Source organism: Lepisma saccharinum, chromosome 27, assembly GCF_977018435.1.
Source record: "Lepisma saccharinum chromosome 27, izLepSacc3.1, whole genome shotgun sequence".
NCBI lineage: Eukaryota > Metazoa > Arthropoda > Insecta > Zygentoma > Lepismatidae > Lepisma > Lepisma saccharinum.
Window position 1 is genome coordinate 35666738 of NC_139255.1, and position 20229 is coordinate 35686966.

A 20229-nucleotide genomic window follows, 5' to 3' on the forward strand; every position below is an offset into this window, starting at 1 on the left:
TCAAACATTTGTAAAAGAACAAAGCCGTGTGTTTTAAACCTTTCAAACAAGTTGTTCTCGAACACATTCAACACTATGCGGCACTCTCCTGAATGCAGAGTTCCCCTAGACTTGCGAGCTGACATGTTTACTACGGAACTACTGGACCACGAATGAGCAGTCGAGTCTCCCCCTCCCATGGATGCCCCTCCCCTCCGTGCATTCATTGGATGCACACCCTTCAACATGCACCCAGAACGAGTTCGCGATCTCCAACTCCAGAGAATCCGGGAAAGTAATATACATACAAGTTCTTCCACACGTGTATTGAATACACTGAATTCTTGATTCAATACAAAGAATTATTTTCCTGAGAAATGGAAGATGATCTACGGAAAACCTCTTTTAATGTTTGTGGAAAAGTAGCACCTTTATCTCATGGGTGGAAATCCACTGTAGTTGGCAACACTACAGAAAGCCTCCACTACTACAGCTTCTATGTGATGCAACTACCAGGTGGTTATAATTAAAGTGACGGTGTTCAGAGTGGTACAGCACGGGCTGTAATGAGAGTAGCAGTCTGAAACTTCTTAGATATGCTAATGAAGCAATACGCTCGCGAATTATGCAAAAAAAAAAAAAAAAATAGTTCCAATTCTCGCCACCAGGGTAAAAAATGGCGCTGTAAGCAGTCAAAACGTGGAATTTTCCGTAACTCTGACGTCAAAGTCGGGGACATTGCCTAACCATTGTGTGAGCTCCCTGGTTGTTGTTGGTGTCGCTTGTTGCTTTTTCCTTTAATAATGTTCTTGTAATTCGAATAGTGAAATTGTAGCGATATTTTATTACAAAGAGTATTGTTTTCTGCGATTTATAGTGTTTTTCCTGTAACTATACCAAGTTTTGACTGCTTACAGCGCCATTTTTTACCCTGGTGGCGAGAATTGGAACTATTTTTCTTTTTGCATAATTCGCGAGTGCATTGCTTCATTAGCATATCTACGAAGTTTCAGACTGCTACTCTCATTACAGCCCGTGCTGTACCACTCTGAACACCGTCACTTTAATTATAACCACCTGGTACATTACCCAGTGTAGAGAATTTGTGCAAGTTGCATGATATTGTAGGAGTGATTTCTTGGAAACTGGTCTGTACCAGATCTAAAGCCCATGCAACCAAAAAACAAACAGAGATTCCAAGACTTTCAAAGTACAAAAAGCAATGTTGCCACCCAACTGATATTTGCTCAGATGTAAATGACACCTTCTGCTGTCAACATGCACCCTTTGCTCGTGGTTCAGGCAGAGAGTCCGAGACCCATTCCTTTGCTACCCTGTGGCAACTGTTAGGCTTTGCCGCACCTTCACCTTGTTGGGGGCCTTTGCCACCTGTTTTTCTGTCAGGCATAAGGTTAGCAAAGCAGAATACCTAAAAAAATTCCCCTCTCTATGGCGACTGGACCAAGCCAATTGATTCAAGGGTTCATGTCACCCTCCCTGCCTTTTGAAGGAAGAGATAAAAATACATTTTGATATGGGTTCTTTGGGCAATCTGGCATTAGTGCAGGACTCTGGTGCTATAACAGTTTCCCAGATTTTATATTTTTCTGCATTTTAAAGTTTTTCTACCTTGGTCCTCTGAAAACATAATATCAAGGTTCCACTGAACATTTTGATGAAGTTGTTGCCGGACAAGATTCAGAGAGAACCTGAGAATCATTGGATATAGAGTTCCTGTATGGATTAACCTGATCATAAAGCACATGTACAATTTCATATTGGTTTAAATTGCAAGAAAAGTCAACAATTTCTTTCAAGAATTTTTTTATTGAAACCTGTTATTATTCCAAATGCAATACAAAACATTAAGACATTATCTCATGTATTCGGTGTTATTTTTCTCACTAACATTGATGCTTTTAAAGTTAGGCAAAAAAAAAAAAGTTTCATAAACTCAAATATTATGAAAGATTTTTTTCAGATTCATCAAGTGTGGTAGAGTAACAAGATCTTGGTACTCTTATTTTACAATAAATCAATTATCTGATACAAACTTAAAACTTTCCTATGTATCATTAATTGCAAATAGTTTTTTAAAGTGAGAATATTTTCCAGATTAACCTTTACCCTATCTCATTCAACAGACAATAATACTTGAAACCTTGGAAGTTAATTAACAGAAAATCACTTTAACTGGAAACTTCCATTGGTTCCTCAATTGGTTGCTCAATTATTTTCTCTACAACAATGGGAATTCGTTCAGTTTTCAGAATTGCTGTTGTTCCTTGCTTATAACGGTAACTCCCTTGCCTGCAAAAGAATCAAGAAAAAAGTGAATTTTAAATAACAATTATACATCAATTATAATACATTATCAGGGATCAGATTTTTATGGCATGATTATTTTAACCTGGCATATTTTTCAATGTGTAAGTTCATTTAAAGATGTTTCTAACTTTAGTGCACATGATGGTAGTCATACAGATGAACATTTTTTACCATGTTTTAGCTTGAGGTCAAAATTTGGCCAAAAAAAATAGCAGGTAAGGCATATACAGTGGAACTCCAGATTTTACATTTTCTTTCAACAGCTGAAAGATGGAAAATCAAGGTTCCACTGTAATTTTGTTTTTCTTTTCCCCTTTTTTCTATGGAATAGGTTACAATTAAGTGAAGGGAGGTAACAGGATTTACCAGGCAGGTGGTGTGAAAAAAAAAAGCATGGGAAGGAATGGTTGTTTCTCTTTTCATCAATCAAAAGATAATAATTAATGTTTCTCTACAGGGTCAGCAATATGTTGTAAATGACACTTTACAGCAAAAAAAAAAAAATTATTTTATAAAATGCTTAATAAAAAAGCATACTTTGTAATATACAGTACAGTGAATTCTCAGTTATGTTTTATGAAGGACAAGGAAAACATATAACTGAGAAAAACGTATTATTGAAATAATTAAAATGGTAAAATTAGGTTGACAGAGAAAAGGAGTACTATATACAAGGGTTAGGGCATAAATCATGGCAATTGTTTTTTTTTTTGTGAGAATGCAGGACCAGAACAAAAATTCAAAATAGTAAAAATGGAAGGTAAAAAAAGGTAAAGTGCTCCCCTGTGCTTAGCACCATGCCATGAGGGCATATAGGGGGTAACACCCCACACTTTCTTGATCTGGTCATGAGGGGGTGATGTGATCAGCATCATGCCCCTGACAGTCTTTACCACCCCCCCCCCCCCGGTACCCACGTCATTCGATGCTGCGTGGGCGCCGGGGCCGCTTCCATGTTAGAAAAGTTCCCGGATTTGAACCGGCCGGGGATTGAACCCTGGACCTTTAGCATGGTAGTGAGACGTGTTACTGACTGAACTACTGCGGCCAATGGAAATGAAAGGACACTTTATGAAATTGAACAATTCAGGTCATGTGTACCAGCGGTTAGTAGGGAGAAGTATATATAAGAAAAAAAAAGTTTTGTTCTACATTCATACATTGTCAGTACAAAAACAAAAGGGGTGCAAACAAAGCACCCTATGAACCCTCAAAGTAGCCCCTCTCTCCTGATGAGGCAGACTGTATTTGACACTTCCCGCATGAGGGAAACCGTTTCCCACATTGTTGGCAGCATGTTCTGGAACACACTCACTGACTACTTTGAGGGTTCATATTTTTAAAATATACCATTTTCATTATTAACCTTATATTACTACTTACGACCCTTACATGTACTTGACGTTATGATGCATATGAATTGTATATTGTAGATGATTCATAGAGGCATGCAAATTTCATTTTTGACATGAAATGTGAAATAACACATTGTAATGTTAATTTTTCATGTTTCTGAGCTTTTCCCTACCTTGTTTTGTCACGAAATAATGCGAAATGGACTGCAAAATGCAAAACAGGCTCTTAAACACTATATTTAGAGTTTATTTACCGATGTGACACTTTCTGGTCAGAATTATTCTGTGAGTTATGCAATTCAAGGAAAATTGTTTAATTCTATTGTAAATATTTGAAAAGCAAAAATGAAACCCTTTATATAGGAATAAACTTAATATTCTGGTAACGACATAAATGTGCTATTAGAAGGGATATGTTTATTTTGTGTAGCAAATACAGTTTTTAAATAAAATTTAGGATTATATTCACATTTTTTAAAACCAAAATGTCATTTTATATACCGCTCTAACAGTGAAATTTTATTTTATTTACCACTTTTGACCCCAAAATTGACTCAGTTTTTGTACAGAAATTTTGCTTTTTTATTTACCTAAAATATGTGCCGCTAATGATTCAAAGTACTGAAACAATCATCTACCATGGACATATTTGGGGAGAAAGTTCAGACCCCCTTCCAAAAGACTTGCCATGTACTAACATAAAATATTGTAAATATGCATGTTTAGTATTTGTTGTGTAATTGAGGGTTATTTTTTTCCCACCGAACTTACTGGAAGGCAAGGATTACATTGGGATCATATGGCTTGGAATGACAGTACCTAAGAATATTTATACATGCTACTACTTATAATAATATGCATAAAACATTAATCAAGAATTTTACTTTTCGTCAACTGAATCTGAATTGTAGCTTTCCTGGCGACATGATTCGAACAGATGTTCTTGGGTTACGAGCCAGGTTAAATCGGTGTTAGCGTCCAACTTTTTGATCGCATACATTGCTCTCATTATTGAAAATTCCCTGAAGATGAGAGCAATGTATGCGCTCGAAACGTTGTAAGCTAATGCCTATTTAACCTGGCTGGTAACCCGAGAACATCTGTTCGAACTAATATCTGTTTTGTTATTTAACAAATATTCCATTTATTATCTTCATGACACTAATTCCCCTGCCAGGGCAGTTGTTTTTATACAAATGTTGACGATCTTAACTGCATGTGAGCTAGATAATGAATATGTGAATATGTGCTGTTATATGGCTATTCTTGTAGTATTTTTAGCTATTCGTGTAATAATAATACAATATGAATTACTTTACATATTATGAAGACATATAAATTATACTCGCGCACTTTCGACCTGGCCTTTGGCCACGTCTTGTACGCTCGACGTCGTGACCAAACTTCAATCCTCTAAATGGCTTTGAAATAATCTGAGTGTATCATTGGAGGAAGGGAAACGAGTAAGTGTCTTTGCTTATTTGAAAAGTTTAGAACGTAACATTGTGTGTGTACAGGCTCTAATATTGTACAAATATTCAAAATATTATTTTCTATTTTCTTAATAATAAATTGGGTAAGTAATATCCATTTCAAAATAGTTAATTAGATGTTTTGCACATACGAATTCAATAGCAACACTAAATTGGAAGAGCAACATTTACTTCTGTTGACATTTTTAAACGTAATTGAAAAATAATTGTTTTCAGTCATTCACCTTAAATTACTACCTCTCTGTAATACATTCTGACGCTCATATTTTGAAATTCGAAACGTTTAGAATAATTCACTAACAGTACTTTTCGGGGAGAAAAACTTTCTTTAAGTTCCCTAGCAACGTCCGTTTCCATGGACAACAACAAGCACGGCAAGGCTCTAAAGAATTGTTTGTTATTATGCATCTAAACATTTAGTTGAAACAAGCACGATGTAGATATTTTCGCATTGAGTATACCAGTATATACATAATTGTATCTGGACTGAATCTTCTTATGTAGATGTCACCCTTGTTTGAGGCACCTTTTCAAAACCAGTTGATTCATCTGTGAGAAATATAATGTAGCTAGACAATTAAGAATTTAAGGAAACAATGTGTGCTGCATAAAATGCCCATGGAAACCGTTGCTAAGGACGTGAAAAAAATGCATTTTCATCCTTAAAAAAGGGCAAAGTGAGCGATTTCTTAATTGTCTCGGTCTTTTGGGACAATTTCATGGGGTGTCGTAATTGGGCATTTTTTTGGCTCCGGGGCTTCCTTCATGTAGAACATTTATGTGAGTGAGTGGTGGGATTGGGGCTTTATATATATATATATATATATATATATATATATATTGGATTAACATTCTAATGAAACATTTATATTATTATTTCTGAGACACTTGGATCAGACCCCCAGAAATATATTTCTATATGTGTGGTGAAAAATGTTACAAACACAAAATTGTTTGTCCAATAGAGCAATCTAACACATACCTTATCATATAAGGGTTAAAATTAGTCTTATCATTAAATTTATCTCACCTTATCCCCTTGGAATTGGCTGTATCAAAAGGACGAAGGTACTCAACAGACCCCTCTCTAATGACACACACATCAACATTACTTCCAGATCCCAAATCATTGAAGATGCCTGCAGCTATGGCATTTCTCACTAGTAGCTTTCCTTCCTCCTCCTGAAATATGAAAGCACTTTATTACAACATATTCTTGCCTTGAAATGAAAATCATGCAAAATACTATGGCCAAAGCAGGGTTCCCACTGACCTGGAAACATCCTGAAAATCAAAATATGAGTGAAAAAGTCAAGAAATCCAAAAACCTGGACAAGTCTGGAAAAATGCTTTTTTTGTACTTGCCAGAATTTGGGCATGGAAATAAAATCAATTCTTGTCCTCTTGAACCAGGTTCATCATGAGCGAGGTTTCAATATGAAAATGGTTTTCTACTTTATTTCTGTTCATTCCTTTTGAAAAATGTTGAATAAACTTTACTCTTTTGAATAGCAAGTGGAGTTTAACCCACAGACACTCAGGCTGTTTTCCAGGTATTTGCATCAGTATCCAAAGTTGTAGAAGCAAAGTTCAAAATTCAGTACTGTTTTAAATTAAAAATTTATATCTTGGAAACTGCAAATGGTTGAGACATAAATCGTAGGCTATGGTCATAGAAACCTACTTTCCTCTATGTAGAAAAAGATAATGATTTTAGAACTAGTTTATTTTTTATGGATTTCGAAATTTGTCATTCCCTATGAAGACGTCACAGCGTGGGGGTTGTGAACTGTATTAATTTATTGTTTTATAATGTCCCCCTCTCACTGCAAAAATTATGTAGTAGTAGTTGATATTTTCAGGGCAAAAAATGCTTTCCAGAATAATGCACATGCACGTTTTGAGCAGAAAGTTTGAAATTCTGTGCTGTTTGGAATAAAATTTATACATAAACTAACTACTAGGGATGGGACCGATTAATCGGTACTCTATCGGTATCTGCCGATATAGGCATATCGGTGTATCGGTTTATCGGTAAAATTACCGATTATTTTACCGATCCGATATATCAATAAATATATGATAATTTAGTGCATAATTCTGCCATTTTGTTGTAATTTTTATGGATAATCTCCGTGCCCTACTTTCTAAAAAAGTAAATGTGTAAATATGCAACTCCTTTTGCACTGCAGTCACCTTGAAGCACATATATATTAAGGAGGTCAATGAACCTTTCAGGTTCTTCAAGGACCATTTCTAATTTTATATCGGATCGGTAGAATATCGGTTATCGGTAAATTTTATATCGGTACTTTATCGGTATCGGCCCATCCCTACTAACTACAATACAGTAAAGAGTCACACCTCGTTTTGTTTGGTACAGATGAGACTATAAGCCTATGGTCTTAGAAACCTAATTTGCATTACAGATTAGGTTATAAGCCAATGGTAGAAAAAAAAATAGGATAATCTCATGGCACGAATTGCACACGTGCTGCCGATACATCAAAAAATGTAATGTAAAATCCATGCTTTTTCCCCCAGCAGGAAACCTACCCTTCAATACAGCCACATTCAAATTAAACTATACTAATTACTAATAGGATGCCTCAATCTCATGTAGCCTCCCCGATGGCGCAGTGGTAGCATCGTCGCCTTGTAATCAAGGGGTCCCAGGTTCGATTCCCGGTGGTGGCACATCGTGGTTCAAATCCCACTTTAAACTGTAGGTCCAGTCCTGATTAGCCTTACTGTGCATAAAGTGAACTTAAATCACCAAATCAAACTCATGTAGCACTCAAAATGTGTATCTCTGAATATTATCTGAGTCACAGTACGTTCCAAAAGTCGAAAACACCAAATGTGACATGTATGTCACACCTCAGTGTTAGCGAACTTACCTAGTACATGTGACACACGTCATGTCCCAGTGTTTAAGGGGTAAAGCTGAGGCTGTAAAGGGACACTCAGCGCACATAAGGACAAAACACAACCCTACAGAGGATTATACTGGCTGTAGATCCAGATGTCAGATCCTTATTGCCCTGCAAAAATGCATTTTACCAGAGTCTACTACATGAAAGTAAGGTTGCAATTTTGCATGTTTATGGAACAGTCACCCCCAAAACACACACGTAATGCATGCTGCAACGTGGCTTGTAACTGCAGCATTTGGACAGATCTCTATTGGAAAAGACAAATTATTACCACACATCATAAGTGAAGGGGATAAACATTCCTCTCAACCTTCAACAACTCTTTACGTCCAATTTAGCATGCAAATAATATGTTCTTGCATTATAAATAATATCCGATCATGACTATTGGGCCTGTCGTTCTCTATCTAATTTATCAATAAATACTCTACAGCATGCAGAAACCAGACACACTGTAAACCTACAGTCATATCAGACTTCCAGGACTTCTCAAAGACACCCATGGCTGCAAGAGAGCCGGAACCCATCGTAGCATACGGCAGGTTGTCGGAGGATCCGTGAGGATAAATAGTGTGCAAGTGAGGGCCTGTAGAATCAACTCCTCCGAGTACCAAAGCAGCTCCTATCATTCCCTGGAATGTATACAAAATGTTAATAACAATCTCTGCAAGAAATTAAACACATTTCACTCCTTTAAATAAAACATGGAACACCAATTACACATTTTTAAGAGACCTACTGCTAGTAAACTCATAATGTGGGAAATTAAATCTGAGAAAATCTTAAAAAATTAGGGTTCCACATAAAAGTCTTTGTTTTTCATAAATCCAACTTCTTTTGAGCTACTAAAATGTGGTTGGTTTCTACTTTGATTATCTTATGTTATTTTGTACAGTGTGGAGAAAAACTGCTGGTGTTAGGGCCTTATTGAAAAACATGCTTAAATACCTAATGCTTGAAGACTATAATGAAAAATAACCTTACATCGTGTACTGCTTCTTCATTTTTTCTGCCAAAAAGGAATATAAATATATGAATTTTAGGATGTTTCTCAAATATCAATCATTCATCCATATCATTGTGATTAATGGATTCAGGAGAAACTGCCATTGTACCCCTGGATTAGTTCCAGTTTACACTGTCAGAGACTAGAATTTTTTTAGGTATTAGCATTGGCATGAATGAGTGTTTCGTTTCCTATTAAAATATAAGGGGGAATCGGCCCCGGGTGTATGGGTCCTTTAGGAAAACACAGCTACTGTAAGTCATCCAATGAAACAAATATTTTTTTTACATTAATTCCTCATTAAGAACAAATCAAAATGCATCTAAGAACTAAAATCACTGTGCCATTTATAATAGTGTAGTCTGTAAAATGGCCATAGTAGACAAGAGGACAAGGTGAAAGCAACAAAACCTGACATAAGATAATGCTAGCTGTGGGTACAGGTACCAGTGCCTTATTTGCCTCTAAGTGAAAGAGACACTGAATAAAATCTTCGAAAGTCACCCATTACACCTCATCTGAATGAGGTATCACTAGTTATAGCCTATTTTGTTAAAAAAATCGGAAGCCTAGAAATGCTAGTCCAATATGTAATATAAAAAAAACTGAGAAAGAAATACATGAAAATATAAGCAAAAAATGCAGGCTCGACAAGGCCTCAAACCTGGGTCTCTAACACATCATGCCACCACCCTACCAACTCAGCTAACTATCCAACTAGCCCTGGTATTATTTTTTTGCATTTTGCCTGTGTAGAATTCTCTCTCCAACTGATACTGAAACAAGATCTGTTGCCTTTTAAACACTAATGATGCCAATGGTGGCTAGTATGTTCCCAAGTGGAAGTGCATATTACCTTACAATAAGGTACACACAGGACAGTAATAGTACAGAATGCCAGTGACTCAGAATCGAGTCGTCGTAGAGTCTGCATTTTATGCTCAAATTTTCATGCAGTATACGAGCTTTGTTCAAAAAGTATCAGACCTTAATTTTTTGGCGTAAACAAATGTAGTTAGGGAGGTGTGGTTTGATGCAGGTATGTAGGTGATCCTAATGTGCATTTTTTTTTTCGAGCCTGCAGAAGCAGTCAGTAGCCTACAGACCGTCGATGAGTGAGAAGGTGTAAGTGAGTGGCGTCGGAATTTTGTTTTTGACAAAATGACTGCAAAACTTGAACAGCGCTACTGCATTAAATTTTGTGTCAAACTTGGAGAATCCCAAGTGGAAACGATCCGCAAGATTCGACAGGCCCTCGAGGATGAAGCAGCGGCCACCACACAGATAAAGGAGTGATACAACCTCTTCAAAGATGGCCGCATGTCAGTGGAGAGTGAAGGACGTTCTGGTAGGCCCTCAACATCCAGAAATGAAATCGTCGACTCACGATCAGAGAGCTTTGAGACGAGGTGGGCATCAGCATTGGATTCGTTCATTCCATTTTGACTAATGATTTGGGCCTCAGGAGAATCTCAGCGAAGTTCGTGCCGAAGCTGCTAACGTTCAAGCAGAAAAAACTCCGCTTGGAGATACAGACTTCCCTGGCCAAACACAGCACACCTGTGCTTCATCAGGCTCCATACTCTCCCGACATGGCTCCATGTAATTTCTGGCTTTTCCCCAAACTGAAAATTGCCCTGAAAGGAACCAGATTTCAGTCCAGAGAAGACATCATGCAAAATGTGACGGACCAGCTGTGTGCAATCCCAAAAGAGGCATTCCAGTGCTGCTTCCAACAGTGGGAGAACCGCTGGGAGAAGTGTGTGGCGGTCCAAGGGGACTACTTTGAAGGAGATTAATGTAAGATTGTGGTATCTGAATACATTTTTTTTATTAATAAAAGTCTGATACTTTTTTGAACAAACCTCGTATATCCCGTGTGGGGCAAATCATAAGAAAAAATATATTAAACAGTAAATGTAAAAAAATGTACTTATATTTGTAAAAAGTTTCATGTTTTACATCAATGCTTAATAGAAAATGGCTGGGGTTACAAGACCAATTGTAGAATTTCTCAAGTAGCAACATTTCAGCGGGTATATATACATTGCACACTATACTACACTATACATTGCAAAATTGTAAAAAATATATTGCAGAATCATTTAGCCTGACTAAAGGTTCAAGAGTAAAGCTGCAACATTAATACTTTACCATCGAAGAACAGTAGTTATTATTAACACCAGTTTCGATTCCTACCTGGTATCGGAAAAGCAGTTGCGTTAGCATCTTATTGGCTGTACACACACGAACAACTCTTCCTGTATTAAGCCTATGCAGTTCCAGCTGAGATGCTATCATATCAGTGGTCATTTCTGTATCTGCAGCAGTACCTGCTCCACAGCAACTGTAGACAAATATAAACAGCATTAACCTTTCATTCATAACATGGGGATAGTAGCAACCCCAAATATTAAAAAAAAAATCAGATGTGTATATATACCAAATATAATATAATGGAAAATCTAATTCTATAACTTACGTTGCCAACTCTGTCAATAAATTATTGAAATAAATTCAGTTAAAATGTGAAATGACTTAAGTATTTAAAGGAAAAATAGTGTTATATTGTTCACATGACAAATAAAATATAATGTCACATAAGGTAAAATTGCATGCATAGTTTCGTGTTTCCACATTGCAAATTGGATGGTATTTCTGATTAGTATTGAAGGGTCACTGGCTTCGAAATTAGTCAGAAATATAATCCAATTTGCAATGCGAAAACATGGAATTTTGTGTACACAATATTAAGGATAATGTAAAATGTTTATAAAACTACAAAACAAAACTAGAAGTACTAGTGATATCTTATAAAAATGTGAATTAAGGATGGTTTCACACCGAAGTGACAAGTAAAATTTGAATCATTATTATTTTTTTTCACTGTTCACTTCAACAAATGATTTTTGTTAGTTATATACACATCAATGGATGATCACTTTATCATTTACTCCATTCATCATTTGTTAGCAGTTTTAGATATTTCAGGGTTGGTGTGACTGCTTGATTTTATGTCATCAAAGAAGTAAGGCAAATGTAATTTATTCTTATGTTAACTGGCGATTTATTGTAAGGTTTAGAAGTCTTGTGAGTGTGATCATTGCATCTACCCTCCATCTTAACTTGCCCATTCCATGAGCTATGATTCATCAACTGGGTGGTGTTTCATCTACACAGTGTTTGTTAAATTAAACCTGAATAACAGGCAATTTGAGATTTTTACACAAAGCACAAGTACAGAAAGACGAGGCTAGTAGATAACTTCTGTTAAATGGTTCATGCACTAACAACAGGCTGTTTTGCAAGCATTAACTTTTTTGTGTGATTTTATCGTAATGTATGTTACCGATGAAGTGTAATGAACTTGTAACATGTCGAGAAGTAGATGGTATGCTTAATACTATTTATTACATGCAATTCTCACAGGGAATACAATAATAATGATAGAAAAATAAGATGATTTTCTGTACAATCAGAAAAGCAAGGGTACCAGTGCAGTACAGTACAAACGAATACATGAAATCTTGTTTGCTGGATTGGACAAGCTGTGTTAGCAGTGATATTATTTCCATTGTATAAAATGTTAACATATTAACCAAGCCAGTCCCGTAGCTAGATATTTTGGCACGGCATTTTATGTGCATCCGTTGATAATTCCTTCATATGTATGCACTTGGATTGTGATATTTACATCTTACAAATTCTGAAATGAAGAAACAAATAAAAACTCACAAAAATAATATAGGATATACTTAAAAATTTGTAGTTTGCATTTCTGATTTTTTTAAAAAGTGTGTTTGAAGAAAAGCTTTAAATTTTACTATTACTACTACTTTGGGAAAGAGAAAATTCCAGAATACTTTTGCCAAGTGTAAATTTCTCAGTTAAAACTTTCTGACTATTGTCAGCTCTGAATGGCATCCTAGGCTCCAGCTCTAGCTCAGCCATGTCAAACTTGCGGCCCCCAGCATCCCTCAGTGCGGACCGCATTGGCCCTACGTACATTTCATGCATGTAGGACCTATACATATGAAATTGTCTCGCTTTTTCTTTTCTAATGAAACAAGCTGCTACTCATCCGAACTTCCCCAGATTACCTATTTCTATTTTCGCTACTCTTGCAATCCATTAAGGTGTGGGAACGACTAAGCAAGTTGATTGACAGGATAGTTCTGAAATTGAAATAAATATAAAAAAAAATTTGCTTGCTGGAGGAGGGAAGCGTGTGTACTTTTTGTCGCCTATGAGTCTTGTTTCTTGATTGTGAAGGGGTTTGCCTTGAAGAAAAGTAAGTCTCAGATAACCGTGTCATTGCCTAAGCCTTGTTGGAGTAAGAAAGTCTATAAAAGAGGAATATAGAATTTTTCAAGTGAAATGAGAGATTGCTCATTTTCGTTGTGAAGTGAATAGTGAAATATGTGGAAATTTTGTGTCCTGACAAAGTAAAGTAAATTCATTCAGTATTATTTCTTTGCCATGAAATACAGTTGCCGACCTCTGTCGCAGTGTGCTTAGACGACAGGTGTCCCTTCATCAGTTCCATTATATCACTCATCCTCAACGTCGCCATTTGCCAGAACAGCGACGTTAAATAATAAAAACCAATAGAATGTAAAATATCAAGAATCAGAAATACAGTTGAAGAGATGATTGATGACTTAGCAAGGTATATCAACGAAAGCAAAAGTTTGCTGGTTTTGTTGCCTTTTCGCTCTCAATAGATAAAAGTATGAATGCCTGTGGGGTAGCTCAGTTAGCTGTATTCATTTGTGAATGAAATTTTTATCTCAATGTGACCAAAGAACAGCTTGACATGAATCCTCTCTGTGACACAACTACATGACAAGATATTTTCAAGGTTGTGTAGGCCATTTTGCAAAGGCACAGTAGTTGTAATTTCAGTCATTTTCCAACTTTTCTGGAATACCAACGGTCAATCTGTGAACCTGTTTTAAGCCAATATTGGTCCAAAGTAAAAATTCTGCTTTATGATTTTGGAAACAGGTTTCAAAACTTCAAAGAGTGCGAAAGGAAATTTTCTTGTGAAGTTTCCCATTCTTTTGTGCATGTCCCAATCTTCAAATGAAATTTACTGACTTAAATGCAACTCAGTATTGAAAGAGAAATAGCATGGGGTGGGTGTTCCTATTTGTGTCATATCTCCCAGAACAGTCCTCGAATAAGCCATTTTGCTGCTGGAATTTTAGCAACTTTGGCAGCACTTAACTTAGTGAACAGCTGTTATCCATTATGAAGATTAATAAAACTGCCCAACGATAAAAAGTTACTGACAGCCAACCTCCGTGTCGTCATGATTAGCACAGAGCGCAGATGCCAGGGGTCCCTGGATCGATTCCCTGGCCATGGCTGTTTTTTGTCAATGTTCCTACATCAATTTAATCATATCATCACTCAACCTCATTGTTGCGATTAGCCAAAAATGGCAGAGGCGCAATGCAAAATAAGTTAAAGACTGACTGACAATAATTTGTTGTTTGCATTAAGAGTTTTCTGTCCACAAAAGCACAATGCGGACATTGAGAAACTAGTTTGTAAAAAAAGAAAGGTGTCAAATCAGTGAGAAACGAAACTAGAATTGTTCACTTAAGGTTTCTCAAAATGTTTGCATAATTATAACCAATTTATACTTGAAACGAACAAATAAATGGGGTTAGAGGTGTGCAGCACGGAGTTTTTACAGTATCATTATGCAGCCCTACTTACGAATTGAGTTTGACATGGCTGCTCTAGCCCACCCTAGCGGGAGAGTTACAGGGACGAGTTACTGTCCTGTCTGCTTGACTTGACCCTTCTATGCCGAGTAGCTGTTTACACACTTTCTACTCGACTCTAGGAAAGTGGGATAGTGGCTGCAGCTGTTTGGTGCTCTTTTCACAGAATGAACCCATCGACGTTGCTGGCGATTAAAAAAAAAGCTCTGAAATGGTTCACACACTTATTTTATGAGAAATGAATACAATAATGCACGATGGCATGTCTAGAAAGAAAATTAATTTCATTTTTTTTCCTATTTTCAATTGTTCTTGGTTGTACGCAGAACGTAAATGCCTTCTTTTCAATTTTACTTCTACGCCAAATACATCAAGTCTCATCTCTTGCACTCATACACCCATAGTTTATTTTCTTTGGACACTCATATGCACCGTACAATTCTACAAACTTTATGTCGTCGCCTGTTGGACTTGGATAACCATGCACAGACTATATACTTCTCTCAAGAAGTGTTTACATTGATCAAGTGGTCTGTCGAGTTTACGTGCGAGTGAAAAAATCGATGGGGAAGGAAGCAACTCAGTCAATCCTCCTTGGACAGCCACTCGACTGTCCTGACTACTGACTCCAGTACTCTCCCCAGTTGTTTACACGGGGAGAGTAGCTCGCTTTACCCTACTCGCTCCAGCTACCCTCCCGTTTGCTCGACCAATGTGAACCAGGATTGGGGCTAACCTAAGCAATATAATTGAACAAAATTCAAGAAGTCAGAATAATTACTACAAGACACACACACTTAAAGGGCACACCTAGGAAATATCAAAATGAGTTTATGAGAACATTTTAAAAATTATCAGAAATTATTTCAGCCATCTAAATCCTATTAAATTATTACTGAAAATAATATATCAGCTGTGAAAAAGAACTTACTACATGTTTGGAGCAAGATAATGTATTTTGGAACAATTTTTGTCTGATACAATTGTGTTCTCAGTAGCTCTTGTATCAGCACCTAAGATGACTCCATCCTTGTATATTATTCCAACTATAGTGGTCCCAGTCTTCCGGGCCTTTGGCATTTGAACACCATCAGAAACCAACAAAGCATTCCTGTATCAAATAAAAAGAAACCTTCTTAGCTGATACATCTGGAAAAAAATATTAATTCCATACAAATTTACACAGTGATGATTTGTGACAAAAAAAATATAAATTATGAAAAAGAGTTCTATGAAACTGTTTCATGCATATATTGAAGTTTGATCATGTGAAAGAATGGTAAATTTCTCATATCGGTCATACTGCTGAAATTTGCTAGTTCATTTAATTTAATATTCGTACTTACGTATTCTGCATTGAGAAACATTACTTAAGGTGGCATTTCACTTATTTCACGGAAATAAGCTCTATTTGCGACATATCGAGTAAGTTTTCTTAGTTTATTTTTGCCTTCAGTAACACGCAATATGGTGGTCACAGTTTCACTACCGTACTCGGCATACAGTGTCTCCACCCCACTGCACCCAAAAATACCTACGTAGCACCACAAACCATTTCCGGTAAGGTTAGGTTAGGGTCACGTATAGGTTACAATAGTTAAAAATTGGTTTCGAAAAAAATATGTGTAGCCCCACACACCATTCTCGAATAGCCCCACGAACCATTGACACATAGCCCCACAAACCATTTGCGGAAACGTACCTTCTTCAGTTACAAAAACACGTGTTTGGAAACACTGACCGGGATTATGTCATCACACACAGGCAACATCCACCTGGAAGTAAATGGATGCAAGAGCTTTCGTGCATCGGTCACACATTTATATTGAAAAATAGATGATTTACCGTCAAAATTCAATGAACGATGCGAGAAAACACTTCCCCGAACTTCCACAAGTATAAAGAAACTGCATTCGGTAAGTAATTCCTCCTGTAAATTTGAAGAAATCCGTTTGTCCGATACGAGAAATTTGCCCATATTTCGAGTTGACCTTACAACATATTTTCTCAAAACTCGAATCTGAAAAACTTCAGTATGGTCCCAACAGATTTCTTCATTTTTACACAAGAAACTACTTATGGAAATGAGTTTCTGTAGCATCCAGAAGGGCCCAAGTTCCTTTTGTTTTATTGCAATTTCATCATGCTACCAATGCAATTTTTACATGGTTTGATTTCGATGTACGTCTGTTAACACATACTGCGGAGTTTTAGCGATTAATTAAGGTTTTGTTCAATATGTGCTTTCGTAGTTAGGTTAGGCAGGGTTCCCTTAGCATTAAAATTAAGTCCCTAAATGCATTCTACTAAGGTTCCGATATACTTCATAATACTACATTCATTCCCACGGTTCTACGATATTTACTGTCAGTTGTCGACGGAGAATATCTTGTCCATGAGAAGTGTGTAAGGTAATTTTCAGGTTGTTTTGTTTTTTTCAACATAAACAACTTTTTTTTAGTCTAAACTTTGAGGAACGTTCAAATTTCATGTGACAATGATTTCAAAAATTCTACGATAATTAGTCTTTGTGCTAGGAGAAATCATAAAACAATCGGAACCGTTACCGAAATATCTCTCCGACGCACAATTGCTGCTGCTTCCATTTGCTTGCACTACATGAACCAAATGTTGTGAACGTTTGAAGACATAACTCCCTGTCAGTGTTTCCAACCATGCAGTTTTTTTGCAAGATGACAATTTTAACTGTTTGCCTGGTAAGTGTCTAGTTTACGTCCTTTTCATAAGGCATACGTGTCATATATCGTTGGAAAGGTTATTGTATAAGGAATTCAACAAACTAAATCCCAAGGCGAGGAAAAATTTCCTGGAGGAGAAAATCGAGAAAAACCGATGTTGTCTGGATATGCGTGATTGAACGTACTGAGGACATTTTTCGATGATAAAGCACATATTTAGGGGTGAATTGAGTGCTAATGGAACCTAACCTCGTAGGCATACCTCATTCCCGTGAATGGTTAGTGACAGAAAGTGTAAAAAGAAAAACTTGCTTACCCTACGGATGCCGGAGCGCCGGCTGTCTGCTAGCACGGTTTTGTAAACTGGCAAGAAGGAATGCGCAAGAAGGAGTGGGCAAGAAGGACGTAAACTAGACACTATCCGTTTGCCTAACCTAACCTTGACGTGCATGGTTCGTGGGGCGATTCATCAAATGGGGCTATCCGTGCATGGTTCGTGGGGATTTCTCGGTTGACAAGGTGGTAAGAGTCTAGTTTACGTCCTTTTCCTAAGGAATACGTGTCATATATTGTTGAAAGGTTATTTTATAAGGAATTCAACAAAGTAAATCCCAAGGCGAGGAAAGTTTCCTGGAGGAGAAAATCGAGAAAAACCGATGTTGTCCGGATATGCGTGATTGAACGTACTGAGGGCATTTTTCGATGATGAAGCACATATTTAGGGGTGAAATGAGTGCTAATGGAACCTAACCTAACAGGCCTAACCTAACCTCGTAGGCATAGCTCGTTCCCGTGAATGGTTAGTGACAGAAAGTGTAAAAAGAAAAACTTACTTACTCTACGGATGCCGGAGCGCCGGCTGTCTGCTAGCACGGTTTTGTCAACAGGTAAGAAGGAATGCGCAAGAAAGAGTAAACGGGTAAGAAGGAGTGGGCAAGAAGGACGTAAACTAGACTCTAGCCGACAAGGTTGGAAACACTGCATAACCACTGATGATCTATCACGCTAGTCAAGCTGTCTCGCCATATTGTGTCTTACAGAAGCGGAAAAAAGGAAGAACAATAATTACTCCTCATGTCACAAATTGAAATTATTTTCGTGGAAAAAGCAAAATACCACCTTGAAGAATCTTTCGCAATGCAGAATAGGTAAGTACGAATGTTAAAAATGACGAAATAAACGAGTGAGCGGTGTTGGGACCATTCCGAAGTTTTACCCTCGAATGAAAATTAATTTCTAGAAGTTTCGTGATATACTTGAGAAACTATGAATCAAATTACATGTTACTACTTATGTGAAATATCTGGATTCAACTAAAAGAAAAAGTGCAGATAGAACTATGAAAACGTCACCGGAGGAAAATGACAAAATATACCACTCAAGATTGATGTGGTGTGTTTTAGTAAATCGTAAAAAAAATCTTAACTCAATTTTCTAAAGCAACAGCAATCTAAATTTATTTTATCAACATACCGTTTGCAGTTTGCAAATGAAAAGCCTGGAGCTTCTACCTCTGGTACTAGAACGGTCGCCATGACTAAAGAATAAAGGAACAGAAAGTGAAAGTGAAAGTGACAGTGACAATATTCTCTGTGATCTGCAGTAATCCAACCAAACAATTTTGAATGGGCCGTGACGTCACGACAGTGGTACTTAGGGGTGTGCGGGATCCTGAAAAGTGGGGACGGGATCGCGGAAAAAATTTCCCGTTCCGACCCCGACTTCGGGAAATGACTTCCCGACTATTCGGGATCCCGAGCAGTCGGAAAATACTGAATGGTCATTTTAAAAAGTTGATAATTTTCGACGTTTTCTGCATTGCAAGTGTCTGGAACTTATCGGAAATTGTTTGTTTTTATTCCAGAAGTGCAAAAACAATCAGTTAAGTTAAAACTGACGTATAGAATTCTAGAGATTCAGAGCTTCGGGAAATTTCGAACATTTTCCGTCCTGAAATGTCGGGATTAGAAAAATTTCCCGACACCAACCTGTTAGTACGTTGAAGGGAAAATTTGAAATGCCAACTCACGATTTCGTCCACTTTGCAAGGAAAAAAAAAAAGGATTCGCGTACGAGCGCTCGTGGTGATAGGTTCACTAGCAAAAAGCGGTACATATCCGAAGAAGCAGCAAATCGCGAGTGATAGGATCAATTTCGTCGACTTTATTGTCAACGTTAATTGCTTATAAGGTGTAGTGCATCGATTCAGTGTATTTTTTTTCCCCCTTTGGTGTTCAAACTCGACAGCGCCCCATTAGATCACCGTGGCTTCCGGCGGGCAGCCGGTTCCCACCCAGGATGCCGAAATGTTGGCCTCGAGGGAGAAGACGGCAGCGGAAGGATTAGTCAACCTGGCCACACCGGAGTTTACAATAACCCAACACGATGATGACATTACCATGGCTGACTCGGTACAACGCTCAGGTAAAAGGACACTGGACGAGGTGAGTGAAGCCGATCGCAATCAAGAGAAAATGTTTCGCCCCACTCAACTGGACCACCGACCCCAAACTCTTTGGTATTCGACCGACACCACCGGCCCATTTGTGGTCCTCTTAGAAGGACAGAACCAAAATATCGGTAAACGTTCTAGTGGCAGCCTAGGTAATAAATTCCGGAAGGCCCACATTCCAGTGTGCGTAGTGGAACAATGTGGCAAAAACAGGGTACGGGCCACTTTCAAAACAGCAGAACAAGC

At 37.4% G+C, this 20229-nt stretch overlaps 1 protein-coding gene across 1 annotated transcript; it reads right to left on the reverse strand.

Annotated features, from left to right (window-relative positions):
- Nucleotides 1-1786: 1786 nt before the first annotated feature.
- Prosbeta2 (Proteasome beta2 subunit) lies at nucleotides 1787-19094 on the reverse strand. The gene is made up of 6 exons (XM_083113405.1): nucleotides 19005-19094; nucleotides 15764-15943; nucleotides 11297-11444; nucleotides 8556-8723; nucleotides 6186-6337; nucleotides 1787-2289 (listed from the first exon to the last, which is right to left on the reverse strand). The coding sequence occupies exons 1-6, from the start codon at nucleotides 19064-19066 to the stop codon at nucleotides 2169-2171; spliced, it is 831 nt and encodes a 276-aa protein (XP_082969531.1). The 5' UTR covers nucleotides 19067-19094; the 3' UTR covers nucleotides 1787-2168.
- Nucleotides 19095-20229: the final 1135 nt, after the last annotated feature.